The 21,584-nt window shown below is 36.0% G+C and overlaps 1 protein-coding gene across 1 annotated transcript in view; it reads right to left on the reverse strand.

Annotated features, from left to right (window-relative positions):
- Window positions 1–20,895, reverse strand: part of LOC105838224 (ral guanine nucleotide dissociation stimulator) — a 45,683-nt gene extending 24,788 nt beyond the window's left edge. Inside the window, exon 1 of the mRNA XM_036287565.1 lies at window positions 16,864–20,895. Within this exon, the coding sequence (XP_036143458.1) occupies window positions 16,864–16,893 (30 nt within the window). The 5' untranslated portion in view covers window positions 16,894–20,895. The remainder of the gene's footprint in view (window positions 1–16,863) is intronic.
- Window positions 20,896–21,584: the final 689 nt, after the last annotated feature.

The raw sequence follows: 21,584 nt of genomic DNA on the forward strand, positions 1-21,584 counted from the left end.
TGCGGCACATGACAAGCGCACAGATGCGTGACCAGACGCGGGGCCTTCGACGAGGCTTCTTTAACGCTTTCTACACATAATCCTGGAAACACGGGGGGGGGGAGGGTGGTCTTCCACAGTTATCGCGTAATCGTGACTGCATTTGAAGGGAATCGCACAAAATTTTCCTTCGGTTCGCCGACATTAATTCGACGTCAAACGCACAAGTGTAGCTGACAACAGAATCGTACAAATTACCCTTCATCGATAAATTGCTGTAAAATATAATATTTTTCCCCATTTCCATACATTTTTTCTTTCACAAATATTTAAACTATTGATAATAAATTGTTGTGCTGTCGCTATTATTCGCTGAATTAAAATGAACTGTTCGACATCCCTTTGTCTTCCCTTTTGGTTCAATAGCACTCCCTTTTTTAACTTCGTTGAGCTTTGATGTTTTCCTTTATCATGACTGTTTCTCGTGTCAATTATTATGAGCGAATGGGGGGCTGCGTTGCGTTTCCATAACAGAATAAGCAGACTCTTTCATCCCCATAAAACGACGGTCTGAGTCATCAAATTCTTCCCGTATGTCTCCCTGGGAGGAAGAGGCGTTGTAAGGGTGACGGGACAATCCCTCCAGACGCGATCGATGTGAAGTTAAATTGTAGGGTACGTCAGATGCGTCCACCAGCTGCTTTCTCCAGCATCCTTCCATAAAAAAGTTATGGGCGCATCCGAAAATGGTAATTTATCGATTCAAATTGTTGCGAAAATTTTTGTTGTAATTGAAATAATAACTTTAACATCATCTTAACAATTTTACCTGAATTTAAAATTTATCTTGAACTTTTAAAGTACTTTTTAATTAAACAATTTTAAAGTAATTATTGTTTTAATTACTTTCTATAATTTATTTATAATTATTTTCAAACTATTTTTAATTCTTTTCAATATGAGCCGAAAAGTTTAGAAGTAAAAAGATATCTACTTTAAAATATGCTGGGAATTAATTATTAATGCACATACTTATAACCGATCTTTCATCAGTTTTTTTATCTCATTTAAATTTTAAATAATTATTTCGAAATAACTATTTAATTATTTTTAGTGAAAATATACACTGAAAAAATGGAAATAAATATTTTTTCAAACAGTACCATGCAAAAGTTTTCTAAAAAATAAATAATATTTATTTCAAATAAGATAATATTTATTTTCTATAATTAAAAAAATGTATTTATACATTTTGTATACATTTAGAAAATGTATTACACATTTTCTAAATTATATAGAAAATATTATCTTATTTGAAATAAATATTATTTATTTTTTACAAAACTTCTGCATAATACTATTTGAAAAAAATATTTATTCCAATTTAGTTAATTTTTTTTTCAGTGTAGGTCTTATTCCCATAACAAAATTTGATTTTTAAATTTATACAGTAATTTTGGTTTACAACAATAACGAATAAATAAAATTTTTTATATATTTCTCTCTTTCTTTTTACTGCACTTTCCACAGGAGCCCCAGCTCTAGACTCGGCCCTGCCGATTGTGATTTTCATCGACTCGCTGTCGAGGAAATGATTCGCGTGCGGCCTTCGATTGTCAGCGACAAAGTATCATGATCGTACAAGTGGATGCCTTCGCAAACGCAGGCCGTAAATTTCCGACGTAGCGCTCGTTATTGAACTTGAACCCGCAGTAACGATCGCCGTTAATTCCTTTGCGTCGTTTTCGTTATCTGATGGCACGATGCACTTCGTGACGCGTTTGTGGCGAGAGAAACGGAGATACGTCACGTAGGTGACGCAATGCGCTACCCACTGTTAATTGCGTCACGGCACGACGACGTCATCGTTCTCGTGGGACGAGGCCAGCGAATCGATACGCTCTCAAAAAACTGCGCTAATTTCATAGTTTATGATTCGGAACTGTTGATTCGAAGCGGTTATCGTAAAACGATGGCATGAGTCATTTTTCATTGGGGAACGAAATAGGAAAAAATTGAAAAAAGTTCTCACATTACTTTAGCATCTACAAACAAATGTTAATAAATATTTTAATATCAATTTGATATTTTTAACAATTTTACGATTAATTAAAAAATGAGCGTGTACGTAGTTTTTTCTCAATTTAATTATTTTAAAAACAATTTTTTATAATTGAAAAGTTATCTTAATATTATATTATAAAATTAAAGTTATTTTTAATAATTTTTTATTTCAATATCTATTTTTGCTACAATTTTTCCATATTGAATTTCAATCTATGAATATACAATTTTAATCTCATGAAACATTTAAAATTAAGTTTAGAACACAAATACTCGAGAGAGAAAAATATTATTCTCACAGATCTGTAAAATTCAGAAGGACTAATCTTCTAGTCATCTGAGCGGCTGAGTCGTTTACTTTCGCGTCGTCGTGTACTCGTGAACACGACGACGAGCTTCGAGAGGAGTCACATTTGTCCGGCAAAAATTTCGCCTTCGGCGAAACGACGTTCGTTAACCTCAGTATTGGCGAGGCATTTATTTTTCTCTTTCAATCTAGAAAGCGGGAACGCCCGTCACAAAACTGAAAAAATCCTAGAATAGACCGGTTGAGAATAAACGATTAACATAAATTTACAAATGGCCGCCGGAGCCACTTTGTCGCACGATTGGAAGATTTTCTCCGACGTGTTTCACTTTCGCAAAATGGAAAAAGAACAGTAAACCGCGATCGCTTTGGCATACGAAAGGAAGTTGGTCAGAATTGAAAGAAATATTTTACAAGAATTAGTTGTTACAATCATGATTGGATAAGTTCATACATTTTTTAAATTTAAATTAAGTTAAAGTTAATAACTAATAAAATTCATTTAGTTACGTTAAAAGTTACTTGAAGAAACTAACTTAGTTAAAAGTTGCGTTAAGATAAATTAACATAAAGTAAAAATTAATGTTGAAAAGGGAGTACTATGTTTAGAGTATGATACAAAGAGATAATATACAATGTAGCTGAAGCTAGCAGCCAAAGGCAGCAGCCAAACGTCGAGCGGCCAGGGGCGAACGTCATATAGGCGTTTCCAGCGGGCATCATTCAATCAAACCTTAAAAATTACCTGGTTTTGAGATTTTTAACAAACTTTGAAAAATTTGTATAAAGTTTAGTCATTATAATACATAATCGATCATTTGCGACAAGACTTGTAATTTACCAATTGTTATAAATTTTTTACATTAATTTTTATCGTTTTCCGCGCCTCACGCCTAAACGCAGAATACGATTTCTACCAAATTTGGCTAGAAATATCTTATCGTAATGTACAATCGACTGATCGATCATTCGCGAGAGAACGTGCATTTTCCTAATTGTTATAAACATTTAAAAAATTAATTTTTATTGTTTTTCTCGCCTCACGCCTAAACGCAGAATACGATTTCCACCAAATTTGGCTGGAAATATCTTGACTAACGCACAATCGACTGATCGATCATTCGCGAAAGCACGTGCATTTTCCTAATTGTTATAAACATTTAAAAAATTAATTTTTATCGTTTTATGCGCCTCACGCCTAAACGCAGAATACGATTTCCACCAAATTTGGCTGGAAATATCTTGTCCTAACGCACAATCGACTGATCGATCATTCGCGAAACCACATGCATTTTCCTAATTGTTATAAACATTTAAAAAATTAATTTTTATTGTTTTTCTCGCCTCACTCCTAAACGCAGAATACGATTTCTACCAAATTTGGCTGGAAATATCTTGTTCTAACGCACAATCGACTGATCGATCATTCGCGAAACCACATGCATTTTCCTAATTGTTATAAACATTTAAAAAATTAATTTTTATTGTTTTTCTCGCCTCACCCCTAAACGCAGAATACGATTTCCACCAAATTTGGCTGGAAATATCTTGTCCTAACGCACAATCGACTGATCAATCATTCGCGAAAGCACGTGCATTTTCTTAATTGTTATAAACATTTAAATAATTAATTTTTATCGTTTTATGCGCCTCACGCCTAAACGCAGAATACGATTTCTACCAAATTTGGCTGAAAATATCTTGTTCTAACGCACAATCGACTGATCGATCATTCGCGAAAGCACGTGCATTTTCCTAATTGTTATAAACATTTAAAAAATTAATTTTTATTGTTTCCCTCGTCTCACGCCTAAACGCAAAATACGATTTCCACCAAATTTGGCTGGAAATATCTTGTCCTAACGCACAATCGAATGATTGATCATTCGCGAAAGCACGTGCATTTTCCTAATTGTTATAAACATTTAAAAAATTAGTTTTTATCGTTTTTTTTGTTTCACGCCTAAAGGCAGAATACGATTTCCACCAAATTTGGCTGGAAATATCTTGTCCTAACGCACAATCGACTGATCGATCATTCGCGAAAGCACGTGCATTTTCCTAATTGTTATAAACATTTAAAAAATTAATTTTTATTGTTTCCCTCGTCTCACGCCTAAACGCAAAATACGATTTCCACCAAATTTGGCTGGAAATATCTTGTCCTAACGCACAATCGAATGATTGATCATTCGCGAAAGCACGTGCATTTTCCTAATTGTTATAAACATTTAAATAATTAATTTTTATCGTTTTCCTCGCCTCACGCCTAAACGCAGAATACGATTTCCACCAAATTTGGCTGGAAATATCTTGTCCTAACGCACAATCGACTGATCGATCATTCGCGAAAGCACGTGCATTTTCCTAATTGTTATAAACATTTAAAAAATTAATTCTTATTGTTTTTTTTGCCTCACGCCTAAACGCAAAATACGATTTCCACCAAATTTGGCTGGAAATATCTTGTCCTAACGCACAATCGACTGATCGATCATCCGCGAAAGCACGTGCATTTTCCTAATTGTTATAAACATTAAAAAAATTAATTTTTATCGTTTTATGCGCCTCACGCCTAAACGCAGAATACGATTTCCACCAAATTTGGCTGGAAATATCTTGTCCTAACGCACAATCGACTGATCAATCATTCGCGAAAGCACGTGCATTTTCCTAATTGTTATAAATATTTAAAAAATTAATTTTTATCATTTTATGCACCTCACGCCTAAACGCAGAATACGATTTCCACCAAATTTGGCTGGAAATATCTTGTCCTAACGCACAATCGACTGATCAATCATCCGCGAAAGCACGTGCATTTTCCTAATTGTTATAAACATTTAAAAAATTAATTTTTATTGTTTTCCTCGCCTCACGCCTAAACGCAGAATACGATTTCTACCAAATTTGGCAGGAAATATCTTGTCCTAACGCACAATCGACTGATCAATCATTCGCGAAAGCACGTGCATTTTCTTAATTGTTATAAACATTTAAATAATTAATTTTTATCGTTTTCCGCGCCTCACGCCTAAACGCAGAATACGATTTCTACCAAATTTGGCTGGAAATATCTTGTTCTAACGCACAATCGACTGATCGATCATTCGCGAAAGCACTTGCATTTTCCTAATTGTTATAAACATTTAAAAAATTAATTTTTATTGTTTCCCTCGTCTCACGCCTAAACGCAAAATACGATTTCCACCAAATTTGGCTGGAAATATCTTGTCCTAACGCACAATCGAATGATTGATCATTCGCGAAAGCACGTGCATTTTCCTAATTGTTATAAACATTTAAAAAATTAGTTTTTATCGTTTTTTTTGTTTCACGCCTAAAGGCAGAATACGATTTCCACCAAATTTGGCTGGAAATATCTTGTCCTAACGCACAATCGACTGATCGATCATTCGCAAAAGCACGTGCATTTTCCTAATTGTTATAAACATTTAAAAAATTAATTTTTATTGTCTTCCTCGCATCCCGCCTAAACGCAGAATACGATTTCTACCAAATTTGGCAGGAAATATCTTGTCCTAACGCACAATCGACTGATCATTCATTCGCGAAAGCACGTGCATTTTCCTAATTGTTATAAACATTTAAAAAATTAATTTTTATTGTTTTATTTGCCTCATGCCTAAACGCAGAATACGATTTCCACCAAATTTGGCTGGAAATATCTTGTCCTAACGCACAATCGACTGATCGATCATCCGCGAAAGCACGTGCATTTTCCTAATTGTTATAAACATTTAAAAAATTAATTTTTATCGTTTTATGCGTTTCACGCCTAAACGCAGGATACGATTTCCACCAAATTTGGCTGGAAATATCTTGTCCTAACGCACAATCGACAGATCGATCATTCGCGAAAGCACGTGCATTTTCCTAATTGTTATAAACATTAAAAAAATTAATTTTTATCGTTTTATGCGCCTCACGCCTAAACGCAGAATACGATTTCCACCAAATTTGGCAGGAAATATCTTGTCCTAACGCACAATCGACTGATCATTCATTCGCGAAAGCACGTGCATTTTCCTAATTGTTATAAACATTTAAATAATTAATTTTTATTGTTTTCCTCGCCTCACGCCTAAACGCAGAATACGATTTCTACCAAATTTGGCAGGAAATATCTTGTCCTAACGCACAATCGACTGATCATTCATTCGCGAAAGCACGTGCATTTTCTTAATTGTTATAAACATTTAAAAAATTAATTTTTATTGTTTTTCTCGCCTCACGCCTAAACGCAGAATACGATTTCCACCAAATTTGGCTGGAAATATCTTGTCCTAACGCACAATCGACTGATCGATCATTCGCGAAAGCACGTGCATTTTCCTAATTGTTATAAACATTTAAAAAATTAATTTTTATCGTTTTATGCGCCTCACGCCTAAACGCAGAATACGATTTCCACCAAATTTGGCTGGAAATATCTTGTCCTAACGCACAATCGACTGATCAATCATTCGCGAAAGCACGTGCATTTTCCTAATTGTTATAAACATTTAAATAATTAATTTTTATCGTTTTCCTCGCCTCACGCCTAAACGCAGAATACGATTTCTACCAAATTTGGCAGGAAATATCTTGTCCTAACGCACAATCGACTGATCATTCATTCGCGAAAGCACGTGCATTTTTTTAATTGTTATAAACATTTAAAAAATTAATTTTTATTGTTTTTCTCGCCTCACGCCTAAACGCAGAATACGATTTCCACCAAATTTGGCTGGAAATATCTTGTCCTAACGCACAATCGACTGATCGATCATTCGCGAAAGCACGTGCATTTTCCTAATTGTTATAAATATTTAAAAAATTAATTTTTATCGTTTTTTTCGCCTCACGCCTGAACGCAGAATACGATTTCAACCAAATTTGGCTGGAAATATCTTGTCCTAACGCACAATCGACTGATCGATCATTCGCGAAAGCACTTGCATTTTCCTAATTGTTATAAATATTTAAAAAATTAATTTTTATTGTTTTGTGCGCCTCACGCCTACACGCAATGTACGATTTTTTCCAAATTTGGCTGGAAATATCTTTCCGTAACGTACAATCGACTGATCGATCATTCGCGAGAAAACGTGCATTTTTCTAATTTTTATAAATATTTAAAAAATTAATTTTTATTGTTTTGTGCGCCTCACGCTTACACGCAATGTACGATTTCCTCCAAATTTGGCTGGAAATATCTTTCCGTAACGCACAATCGACTGATCGATTATTCACGGCAGGACGTGCATTTTCCTAATTGTTATAAATATTTTTTTAATTAATTTTTATTGTTTGGTGCCGTGAAACCGCTACGTCCTCGTCGTTGGCCCTGGGTGCGGCAAAAAGCGGTAACGTACTTTACACCAAAAATCGCTGCATTATTCTAGTAATTAACTATGTTTTGCAAAAATGCATTTGCATAAAAATTTCTCATGTACGGTTAATTAAGTCGTTCTAGACTTCAAAAAATATTTTCCTAGAAATTTAAAGACAGCGTTCCTTGTATTTATCTGACTAACGTAATTAACAATTAAAAAACCCATTAAACAATTAATAACGATCGCGAATGAAAATCTCATAACCAGGGAATTTTTAACGTTTGATTGAATGGTGTCCCCTGGAAACGCTTATATGACGTTCGGCCCTGGCTGCTCGGCGTTTGGCTGCTGCCTTTGGCTGCTAGCTTCAGCTACATTAATATACATTGTTGTATCTAAACATTTCCAATATAAAAGATGATAAAATAAAACATATTTATTCTTTAATATAATTACCCTTTTTTTTCTTCTAATACATTTCTTAGGACGATATATTATTTTTTTTCTACCATTAAAAGTATTTTGAATTTTTGTCCTTAAAATGGTTTAACGCTGCGAAATTTATTCCTTTATTACTGGTAAATTTTTTTTCTCGCGGGTTGGACTTTAAATTTTGAAGACTACTTTTTACTTTTAATTTTTATATTAAAGACAAAAATTTATAATATTTTTTAGTAACACGAAAAACTTTATTCATTGTTCTAAGAGATATATTAAAATTAAAGGTGATTGTACTAAAGAAATAAAAACATTTAACCTTTCTATCATCGAATAAATTTGTTTAGCTTTATATTTTTACCTTTTTCTCTTATATTCTCAAACCGAAAAGCTTAGATTTGCGTAGGAAATATTAATGTAAGCAAGAATCACTTTTTCTTGCACTGAGGAAAAAAAGTTGTTAACGTGACTAAATTTTTCAATTTAATTAAATTTGTTTAATTTAGATATTTATTATGTACTTCAGTCAAATATATATATGAACATTTGATATTCAAGTATTTTATGTATTTAAGCTAAATGAATAAATACTTGGACTAAAGAAATTTAATCAAGTTGAAAAATTTAGTCAATTTAACAACATTTCTTTCTCAGCGTGGGATTGTAATGTTAGATTTCGGACACACATTTGCGCGCGTATTTGTGTCCGTGTCTGTGTGTGACGTCATTCGAATACAGAGGTGAATTTTTTTCAACTTTCACGCGGTAACGAACGTGCCACCAGTACTCCATCAGCAATCAATTTCCCAGCGGACTTTCGTTATCACGAGCGATGCTGATGACGCGAGTCTACCGTGGCGGCGCGATTTTGATCGATAAGCGAGCTGGACTCGAGTGCCAAACTCTCAAGTTAATTTAATGCAGTGAACGTTAATGAATAATAATAAAGATCAACGACGTACTCGACAGCGAATCAGGATATCCGTGTGTTCGTGCGCGCGCGTGTGCGACATATGAGCGACAAACGGCGCGAGTATATCGCTCGTATCGCATGGTGGAATCTATACCGGCTGTTACGCAGGCGTACAGTGGAGTCGAATGAAATTTCACGCTTTAAAAAAGACGATCTCACCCCAAATTTCAATCCTTTTCGGGTAATTTCTTTTAAACGAAAGCCAATGAAATTTGGAATAATTTTATCAAGTTTTAGTTTCTGCTTTGCTTCCTTATGAAATCAGACATAAGAAATTTAAAATAGGAGAGTTTTCAATCAAACAGTTATTATTATTGTTTTAATTCAGTTAAACTCTAATTAAATATATATACAGTATGCTTTTGAATAATATTATTAAAATTATTATTATTATTATTGCGTTGTTAATTTTTTTCATTGATTACACACCATTGAAATTGGTTCAAAATTTCGGAACCTTTTCTAACGTAAATAAAATTTTATTTGACTCCATTGTACGATTAGGATATCTCACGCTTATGCAAGTTGATAAATCCAGCAAGCGCGAATAAATCACGCTCGCACCGTGCGTCGTCGCGCGATTAAGCGCGCCGCTCGCGTCTCGCGGCGTCCAATTTCTCGTCCCATTCAATTCGCCTCGGCAGGATAATCGCTGATTAGCGAAAGCATAGAAACTCGCGGGAGAACGTGATTTTTCTCAGCGTTTTACTTTCGTCCGCGTGTCGCACAATGAGAGAGAGAGACACACGCGCACACAAGCGCAAAACGATCGCCGCGCTAATTGCGTACCGTGGGCACAATTAAGATCCCGGCCGCGTGGTCCGATCGGGGAACGCACAATGATCGCGAATTTACATAAGAAACCTACGTAGACCCCGTTTTAGAAATCGCGCGCGAGATCATCGTCGCGATCATTTTTAATGAGGGACCTTGAGGAGTTGCAGCATTTCGTGGGAGAGAGTGACTCAGGATCACGCGTGTCCCACGCGTGCACGTATTAATTCGAGATTGTCCTCTCTTTTAATATAAAAAAAAAGCGCGTGAGATGTTTTAGGCATATCTACAATTTTTATACTACTTTATAATGTCCCAATATCTGCGTCTGCGTTAAACCAAATTTATTTGCCACTGTAAAAGTTTATTGTCTGTTGAGAAATTTATCTTGTACCTTGTACAAAATTACACAATTATTATAAAGCATCGGACCGATAAAATATTTCGAAAATAAGACGTACGTTTGAGAAAAAAATGCTTCATACACAACTTGTATGTAAACTGGAAGAGGACAAGTAATGGCAAAATTAATTTTCGAAAAAAATCAATTTTTCAAGATTATTGTTATCAAGATTTTTTAAAACGAAATTTTGTTTTTGTACGTAACATAGTTCCTCTAATTATTCTCTATATAAAAGTATTCAAACAAAATTATCGAAAAATCCATAATTGACGAGATATTTTATATTTTATTTGGACACATTTTGAGATAAAAAAGTAAAAACTATCTCGTAAATTATTAAATTTTTGATAACTCCGTCCTTTTATATGCAGAATAATTAGAGGAATTATATTATAAATATATATGTATAATATAATTTGAATATAATTTACATTAAAATATGCTAATATAAAAAATTACATTATTGTATACTATCATTTAGGATTTATATAATATAATTGTTAAAATTCTTTTGAAATTTACTTATAATATAATTATATATGATCTATTGTTTAATTTATTTGTACATTTTACCGGTTATATTTTATTATATTCTTTGCATATGTTTGGTATGTTCAATTCTCAGCGGAGAAAACTGAAATATAGCCTGCGAATGATATATGAGGGTGATAAAAAATTCGACAGATAAAAAGTCGAAATTAACGGCGAGGGGGTTAAAGAGGCACTTGTGGTCAAATGGAACGACGCTGTCACGATATTACCAGGCTGTTTTTCCTCGGGAGAACCGCTGACGGAAGCAATATATTGAAGTCAAGGTTAAACTCGTGGAAACAGTTAGTGATTTCAAGTCGGTCAAGTTCCGACCGGCGTCTCTCAGGAGCTAAAGTTCAATTCGGATCAAACCGGACACGCCGCTAATTGATAGAAATCACGGCAAAAAAAAATTCGCGCCGGAAAGTTCTGTCCGTTTCATAATCGCCGCGTGTCCACGGCGGCGGCGCATCGCGAATATGACGCAGAGTCTTTTGTTTATAAACTGCTAACCCATTTTTATACATTTCAAATTCTTCACAAATACTAAATTTAAATAATTTTTTATTCTTAAAATAGGAAAAATAAATTTTATAGAAATTAATTGAACTACTTCGTATATATTTCTACTTTTTGTTGTACGATAAATTTGAAAAAGTTATTATTGAAACAATTTATTATAGCGTAAGACAAAAGTAGAATTTATCCTTTAATTTATTTGATAGAACAAAAAAAGTTAATAGGCAATTTTATCTTTATTTCTATGTTTAAAATAAAAAAATTAATCTCGAGAGATTACTTTTTGCACTACAGTTCAATTAGCTCTTTTTTATTTGTTATACTCGAAAATATTGTGCTGGAAATATGTCTCGTTTTTTTTCGTGGGTCGCAACCTCGAATAAAAGTGTGCCACATGTGTTGCATTGAAATAAGCGATCGGGCGACGCGGAGTGCCGGCGAGAGCTGCCGGCGATCAAACATTTGTATAAACGATCGGTTCGTCTGCGCTCAATGGCGATTCCAACTGACAGGAAATCAACTTCAGAACGCAGTTCTTCAATTGATTTCTTATCAAACGTTTAATATGTTTGATTAAACCGCCGCGTACGTCATATCTCAAATTTGACATCTTTAAATAAGAAAACATGATTATAGAAATAAAGCCATTTTTCTTTGCTGTAATTTATATGGCACACTGATACATAAATATGTAAATTTTCTGTCTTTACTTTAAATAACAAATAAAAATAATTTTAAATATTTCTATTTTATTTTTATAATGTAATTATTCACATTATTTTAATTATTTTTAAAAAAATGCTTGAAAATATTTTAAATGTATTAAATTATATAAAAATTTCTTTCAAATAAATGTATTAATTAATTATTTGCTTCTTAAATAAAAGATCCAACCATATATAAATTTAAACAAAATAAACGTAGGCATGTCGCAATAATATCGATTGAATAATCGGTTTAAATTCCAAATGGAGCAAAGCCCCGGGATTGGGCTTATTCAGCCGCGAATTTCAACAAGGATGCTTGAGTCATCGGATAATTGTCACGATCATCACATCTCCCGGCCTTCTTCGGACGTGAAAAACGTGCTAATCGCTTTAAGTGGACCTAATACCCGAAGCGAGGCTATATTTCCTATCGCGGCGGCGCGCGGCTGCTGTAAAGGCCATCCTCCTTTGTCCCGTTCGAATTTGATCTCTCTTTGAGCCGTGACAATTTCAGTTATCAATTCCCGACGAGAAATTGAGCCGCGAGCTCAAAGTGTGTGGGTGCATTCATACACGGATAAAGGCGATTGCTCCAATTGGAGAGACACGATGGTGAGGTGCACGCGGGGAACTGTACTACGCGCGCCAGTTTACTAATCGAGCCGATCTTCTCACGTCTCTCGCCGTGAGAAAGGCGGATGTCCATTCTGAATTCACGGTACGGAACGAGAGGAATCTCTTTTCCTTTTCCGCGCGGCTCGCGATTTTCGCACGTCGAAATTGCGAAAGTTACCGCCGCCGATAGCGTGGCACACGCGCGGCCATCGCGGTTTCTCTTTGAAACTGTAACACGCGGCCAAGTTTCAGCCTGTCGTCGTCATCGTCGTCGTCGTTTCCAGCTTTTGCTGTGTCGCGCGCACGCATATTAAAATCTCTTCAATTCTACTTTGTTTAAAATATCAAAACGCAAATGACTTTACATTTACTTTTAATAAAGTGAAGATAATTAATTTTTTAATTTATGAAAACGTTACTCAGACATTAATGTTATTTATTTTCATTATGATTTATGACATATAAATAATTAATTAAGTAATTAATATAATAACAAAATTTAATTAAATTTAAATTATTATATCATAAAATGGATATGTTTGCTGTCTTTTAGATGTGTACGTTTAACATGTGGAATTTTTATATTGTGTCAATTGATTTTCATGTGAGTTGCAGTGTTATGAAAAAAATATAAAAGATCGTTCCAGAAATATAATTGCGTTTAATTTCGGCACATTTAATGTTTAATTGCATCATTATATAACTCAGACGTGCGGTGTTCTAATTAAAGCAATTACGAGAAAATGACGACGTCATATCTTTTTATAATTGTTTCTTTATTACAAGCTAAACAAGAGATGTCTAAATCATAGAAGACAATTATCCTGCACTGAGAAAAAGTGTTTGGTATTTGTGATTATAATTGCATGATAAAGTTGTTACAATTAAGAACTTCATTTATATATATATATATAATGTTATATATAGTAATGACAATTTTATGTTTATAGTTCTATAAACTGTGGCAAGATTTTATTATAAATTATGATATTTTTAAATATTAATGTATCATAATAATATATATATATATATATATCATAGATGGTAAAAATCAACCATATTAGAGAGATTAAATATAATTATTTTTTACAAATTTACTTAATATTTACGTAGTAATAAAAACTTACAAGAATAATTTATGTGATTAAAACAATTGTAACGTAAATATGTAGTAAGCAAAAATTACTATGAATATAATTAAATTATGGTGATTGCATTCATCTTTTTCATTAGGTGTGAGGGAGAGGGGAGGGGTAGTTAAGCTCGTTCTCGAACTACGTTTCGATTCGGCTTGAATTTTTCTCACGTTGCAGAGTGCATTTTCCTGCGCCTGCTGTCTGCATTCCGCGACGCGCCTCGTTAGACCTGACACGTATTACTTTGCATTCCCCATAAGCATCACGAGGCGCGGTGCGTGTTGCTCTGCGGAGCGGATAGACCGGAGGTCTGTACAGCAAATTCCCAACTTGGAAATGGCTACGCTTTTCCAGTCTGCCGCCGGAGCTTTCCCGAAGTGAGGAAGCGGGACCTCGTCTAGGTCCCGTAGGACCATTGAAACTGATAACGTCGCGCACAATCGCGCCTTTGTCACTATGAAATACGGAGATCGGAGAGAACTTAACATATCTATTCTCTAGGGACTTCTCCGATATTGGCATCTAAGATTGGTTAGCGCTGAAGTTTCGAATACGTAATAATTAAAATTAAAATGACGGAATTATAAGAAATTTTTTATATTGTATCACTTATTGAATTATTATTAATTGTTATAATTGAATTATATATTATACAATTAATTACTTAAAATTATCACAATTATAATAATATTTTCTATTCTGAGCAAATTGTAACACTTTTCTAGGAGAAAATTTACTCGGAAGTGAAACTCGCGAAGGATAAGAAACTGGAGATAAGACTCGAATTTCTTATCGAAACTCCTCCGTATCTAATCCTCAAATATTTCACGTTTTCCTTGAAGGAGCAAAAGAAACGACGGAAGCCGAATCGATAATGACGACAAACGACACCGCATTGATCCAGGAGGTTCCATCACAAAAACGACAAACGACAAGGACGCCAACGATAAGCACAATATGCGGTTTCACGGGCGCGCTCCGAAGGACTCGCGATAATCGTCGATAACGTTTGCGCGTGGAAGCGCGACGGCGCGCGGCGCGGCCGCGGCGTGTCAAGGCCCCCCCAATGCCAGCCAGGCCGAGGGACACCGGTGTGACGATTTGCACAGTGTTACCCGGTGCTACATGGGTGCTCGTAATTTTCTGCTCATTAACGTCGCGCTAACGGCGGAAGCCACGGCTGATGTCCGGCTTCGCTCCGCTCTGGCTCCGCGAGTGCGCTCCCGCACGCGCGAGATCCTTGACATTTCCCCGACGATGCGCACGAGGGACAAGGGAGAGCCCGTGAGGGGGAATCGCGTTGCGATTTATCCGAGGGAGCGGGTAATTTCAACTGCAAATTGCGCGGGAGTTGCGAAACAGCTCTCCGGGATGGTGGAGTTCGCGAACCGGGCCCGAGTCAAGGACGGGCGCTTTACACGAGTTCGTACGCGATTGCATGCGCACGTACACAGACGGCCGAGCGATGGAGATGCAAGTTCGGCAGCAACTTCGAGGCACACGCCGTGAAACGGCACGGCGCGTGCAGGCGCAAGTCGCCGAAAAGTCCGCGACGACGGAAGTGAAGGTAGAAATCGATCAGCGGAACCGGTCGGCTGTCAATAAGTTCTCGGTTCGGCTTGACTAGGGACTAATTAGCTCGAAGAACCTGTAGATCAGATTTCCGATGCACCATCACTCTCTCTCTCTCTCTCTTTCTCTCTTCGTTTTGCTTCATACAAGAATTACTATATGCGAGGAGTGTGTGAAAATTTGTTCATCTGTTTCATCAACGCAAAGATCTTTGAATTTTTCTCATTTGTATTTTGTTTAAGGAGGATTTATTTTGCAACAATTCTTGCGCTCCGAAAAATTCGAAACGCCAAATTCTTTCAGAATCTTTTACCACTTTTGGGAACGATAAGATGCTCTTTTGATTGAAAAAATTGGAGTAATAATTTAATATTTTGTCGACTTTTTCAGGATTTTCTGAGAGATTTTTCTAAAAAAGAAAACTGAATAATTATTTATTATTATATTATTTAATTTAATTATTGGTTTTCTGTTGATCTAATTTACTAAATTCATAATTAAATTCTTGCACATATTTGACTTGATTTGTAATTATTATATGATTATTAAGGGAAACTCTTATTAAGATATTATTGTCGGAATAGTAATCGCGCTAAAATAAAGAAACGATGGCGAATAAATTTCGTCAGCACCGTAGTCTCTATCGATCGTGTCTTCAAGCGTCGTATCTCCGGAAACGAAAACGTACGATCCGTGACCGTGTTACGTCAGGAACGGGCTTTCAAATCCAGCTACAATCCTTCCACGCGATAGCAAGAGAGACGGAAACAGAGTGTGAGTTGTGTGAGCTAGGAATATATTTTATCGTATTTTCGAAGCTAAAAAATTAGATACTGGTGATATCTATAAATTAATAAGATTCAAAAAAATTCTTACGATAAAGGTAAAGTAAAAGGTAAAGTTAATAATAGAGACAACGGAATAATTATAAATAGAACCGCAAATAGAATCAGGAGACGCAGCAATGTGTATGTGTTCACCCTAAATATAGTTTTCATAAAGTATATTCGTATTCTGCAATTTAAATCGTACAAGGTATATCTGAGTTTTGAATAAAGTTCATGTAATTTCCTTTTTTTTTTAATTCTATTCGATTGAATTAAAAAAAAAAAAGAGAATTTGGCAAATTCTGTCAATAATAATTTTTAGAAAATAAAACAAGTAAAATCTTATTCAGCCCAGGTAACAATCTTGATAGCGATCTTGACGTTAAGAAAAAGCGGAATAATGCTTTTAAATTAATACACCAGAAGAGAATGTAATGCGAAGAAAACGGAAAATCCAAAAGGGAGGCCAGATGCCATCATTAATATATCCTTACGTAAATCCTCAAACGACGTGGAATGCGAAAGTGTATCTTAACACATAGCGCGTACCTGCAAACGTGACGGGTGGAAAAGTCACTCGACGCGTTTATCCGCGAGAAGGAAGGCGGAAAAAACGCTGCGGAGAGGGGGAGGGCGTGGGGACGATAGAAAAAAAAAAAGAGAAAGGCACGATAATTACCAAGGATTCGTCCCCATTGTCAGCGCTCATAGCCCCCCGCTGACGCTAGAGGGACCCAAACTCGTCGCTCGTCGTCGTCGTCGTCTTCGTCGCTGAGCTGTTCGTTGCTCCTCTTCGCGGCTTCGCTTCCGACAGCAGCAGCAGCAGCAGCAGCAACACGAGCCGACGACGCTCGTCATTCTGCGCCGAGGCCTCCCCTCGAAATGGGAAAGTTCCCGAGGGACTCTACCTGTGATAGCCGCTCCGGGCCAGCTGATCTGTCATCCGGCATCGTGCCGCACGACGCCGAGGAGTTTCTTCTTCTTCTTTTACGATTTTCCTCCTCTTCTGAGACAAAATGTCACTTTTGAGGAGAAAATAAAGAGAAAGGAAAGAAAGGAAAGACGATTGTGCGGATTTGGAATTGTCTCGAGGCGATAAAGAAGAAGAAAAGAGGAGAAAGAAGGGAAAAAGGTATAAAATTATATGGGGACATATGTGTTTGAATTTGCTACATTCTTGTGAAGGTAACGAAGCGAGAAGGAGGGATGAAATATGGAAAATATGGGTAAACATATGGAGAAACAGATGCGCTATTGTGACATTATAGAAAAAAACTTCTTTAAGAATATTTTAGCCATACAATTTGAGAAAATAATTTAATAAAACTTTGGTTAAGAAACTTAGAGAAAGACCAATAGTATTTCATAAAATTTTTTATAGGAGAGTTTGGTAAATATGTTAACAATATGATTTAAATGATACTTTAGAATCTTAGGAGCAGTTGTCGCTCAACTATTATTATTTAATTATTTATATAATATTTTAGGCCCAAAATGTTAAACTATATGTTAAAGGAACTATAACAATAACTATATGATAAGGAATTATAGTTGAAACAATAGTTGAATAGAGACTATGATATCAACTATAGAAATCGGATTGAGTATATACACCAAATACTGAACATATAACATAAATATTACACATGCATATACAATATGACATTACATTTATGTTCTATATGGTATTTGCCGTAATATAGAGATTTGTAAGAAAAGAAACACTCTACAATAATAATAGTTGAGTGACTCCTGAGATTCCATATATCACATTTGGATTATAGTTGTCAACATATTCGCCGAGCTCTAGAAAAGAAGGGCAATTATACGAATAGAGCGAACGATATATATAGTGATCTCTAGGGACATAGGATTATAGTGGTCGGATTGGGATATCCTATGTCACGCTAAGAAGAAAAGGGACAGCTGCAGGGATCCGAGCAGGATAGTACCAACAGTATTTTTGGATTTTAGAAGTGCGGTATAAATTATTCATCAGCAATATATAATCACTGTATAGTTTCCGAGTACTCTCGCGGAGTACTTGAGACTCCCCTCGGGAGTCACGCTCCTTCGCGGGAGAGAGAAAGAGGGAGACGGAGATCAACGCGGCAAGCGCGAGAGAGCCCGAGAGAGGACACTGACACACCAAACGTCAACGACACCTCCGAACACGTCGTTGCTGTTTCCTCTCTCTCCCTCTCTCTCTCTATCCTTCTCCCTTCAAAACTTCACTCACATTACGATCCACTGTACGATCCTTCGAAACTGCACTTCCGATACCTTCGATGTATCGTTACATCGAGATGGATCGCTCGCAAACGAACACGAATGAGCGAACGGACGGACGGACGGGCGGCGACTTCTCTCTCTCTTTCGGGCGCGCGAGCGAGTGCCGTTCCCCGCGAACGGAACGACACGGTACGGTACGGTACGGTACGGTACGGTACAGGGGGATCGGGGACCGTCGCGCATAAGGGTCCCCGCTCTTCGGATTGCAAAAGGAAAAATTAAGGTGGGACCGAGGGACGCGCGCCTTTGCCGCGACGCGCCGGGAAAATCACCAGCCGTTTCGGTTCTTCCCCGAGCTTCCCTCGCGAGTCGGACCTCGGTGTGCGACTGTGTGGCAATCACCGTCACGCCGGAGATATGTGCCGGTGTGTGACGGACTTTTTCCCACCATGGACGAGACACAGGGTGGGGGAGCAGGTACTTACGACGGTACCCGCCATTTGTTGTAACGGAGGTGCTCCGGCTGCTCCCTGGTGCTCCCTCCGGCTTTGTTTGGGTGAGGGTACTCAGGGACGGATCGATGCGCCACAAAGCCTGATGTCGAGGTGTTCAAAATGGCGCCTAATTTTGGAGAAAAAGTCTCAAAGGCATTCAGACATGGAAAACATGAATTTTTTTTGCGAATTTTAAAGGGGGACTTATTTGATAGATTTTTAATTTAAACGTAATTGGGATATTTAATATCGAGATTTACAAATTGCAAAATTAAATAATTCGAATTACGAAAGTAATAAAAATTCTACTCAATTTAAATTAATCAAATTTAATTTAAATTTTGTCACTAATAAAGAGTAAGGATAAATGAAATAATTAAATTTTTTCGAAAAAGATCCAAATTTTTTAAATACACGAAGAAGTAATAGTACCTTTTATAAAGAGCTTAGAATGGAATGGATCAAGTTTATGATTTTGAGAAACTATTTTTCATATAAAAACTAATTTTTTGCGTATATAAATTGATTTTTTACATATTTTTTCTGAAAACTGCATACTGCTGCATTTTCTTTTATATCTCTTACAGCACAGCAGTAAAATCTTATTATCTTACTGGTCTAATCGAAGATTCTGCTTTCCTCAAGGCTCCGCGTTTGTGTTCCATGTCTGACACCCGTGAAAAGAGAGAGAGAAAGAGAGAGAGAGAGAGAGATTTCACGCGCCATGTTTAGAATCGCTATACTACTTTGCCATTTTTGTTAATGCTTTCTGAAGAGAATAGAACGACCGCAACTTCTCCATTTCTGCTCATTGAAAAAAAGTCTGGTTAAAATACGCCCTAAAAATTGAAGAACGCGCACTATTATTTTTCTAAATTTTTCTTCTTCTAATTTTTCTTTTGTAAATGTTATTTTTGTTCTTTTTTGCGTATTCGCGCAAGTTTTATTCGGCCTGTATTTTAATTTCTTTACGAATGGGTTCTAATAATATAAATAATGCAAATGTTATATGCTATTTCTTTAAAGTGACGATAATAATCTGAACCAATGACATAAAAAGATAAAGATTTTTGGACTAACTAAAAATTTAAAATTTAAGTGATTTTGTTAAATTTTAAAGTTACTTGAATATAATTAAATTATTATAGATCATTTAAGAATAATTAAACTGAAAAGAAAATAGAGAGAGAACTTTCTTTTAAAGAACCATCAGAGATGATGCGTGACTGAAAGCAATCTAATTGTAGTCGGTGGGTCCTGAGCATCAACATATAAAACTCATTAACTATATATACCTGTCCTTGGTAGAACTGTAAGAGAAGCAAAACATTGGAATAGTTTGTTCTTTTCTTGCGCAGGTTAGATGCGCAAAGGTTTCTTTACAATTTTGGTTAACACTAAAACACAGTATAAAATAGATTCTCATATTTTGCTTCTTCTACCTTTGCCGTTCTACCAAACTCACTCAAAGTGCTAGAAAATATTATACCATGTAATGATTTATAATGTGTAGAGTTTATCTCTATGTTACCAGATTCAATTCTTTATATATAAATTTTATCGAAAATCAGAGAATGAAAAAAAACTCTAGTGATTGCTTCCTAGAATATCGTTGTAACGAGAAGTTTAAAAAGTATGTTACTTAAAATCCAAAAGCAGTCTCTTGGACAAGTCATACAGCTACAAAACAGCTCTCTTTAAAGTTATCGCCAACGTCAAGATGACTTGATATGACACTCTTAAGAAGAAAAAAAGTATCATCATGAACGTACTGGAATAGGACGAATAGGATGGGTAAGAGTATCTTTGTCTCTGGAATGTTAAGTTACTTTTTTAAAAAGATACGATAACACACACAGGAGTTCTGGCCACGCACTTAGCACTAAAAGTGACTGTTCAGTTTTTGGTTTAAATAATCACGAGTAATAAGTTACGAGTTAGTTTTGAGATAAGATATTTGTGTGTTAACTAAATTTTTTTACCCTTAAATTATCTCGCAAAGAGATGGTTAGGTTAAGTTCAGCCGCTTTTTAATGCTAAATGCATTTTCGAGAACATAAAGACGAGATACTGAAATGACAGACAGACAGATAAACAGACAGACAGACAGACAGACAGACAGACAGACGAGAGACGTTTTTCACAACATTTAATAAAACGCTATCAACTATGTATGCCTCTTTTTTACTCAAATACTCTAAAAGTTACTTACATACGTGTATAATCTTTTATATGTTTATCCTTTTTTGTTTTTTCAATGCCACACGCGCGGACGTGTCACATCCCTCTCGCGTTTCGGATACACCCCTCCCTCACATTTCTTCGATCACGCTTCGTCATTTATTGCCCCTTTCTCTCCCTTCTTCTCTCTATCGATCAGCGATTTCTATATCTTTCGCTCGTTTTGTTAGGCACCGATCATCGACGATGAACACAGTGAGGTACGCCATCAGAGAGCGAGAACTAAAAAAAAAGGGGAAAAAAGGAAGAAGAAAAAGGGTGTCTCTCGCAAACCCCCGGGGAACTGACACGTCCGGCTTCGAGTGTATAATGCGTGTACGCTTGTGTGTTCTGTACGTGTTCACTTGTTGTTTCGTTCGTTCGTTTGTTTGTTTGTTTGTTTGTTTGTTGGTTTACGCACGTGTGTATCCGCATGTGTGTATAAATTTAATAC

Source organism: Monomorium pharaonis, chromosome 5 (genome assembly GCF_013373865.1).
Source record: "Monomorium pharaonis isolate MP-MQ-018 chromosome 5, ASM1337386v2, whole genome shotgun sequence".
Classification (NCBI taxonomy): Eukaryota; Metazoa; Arthropoda; class Insecta; order Hymenoptera; family Formicidae; genus Monomorium; species Monomorium pharaonis.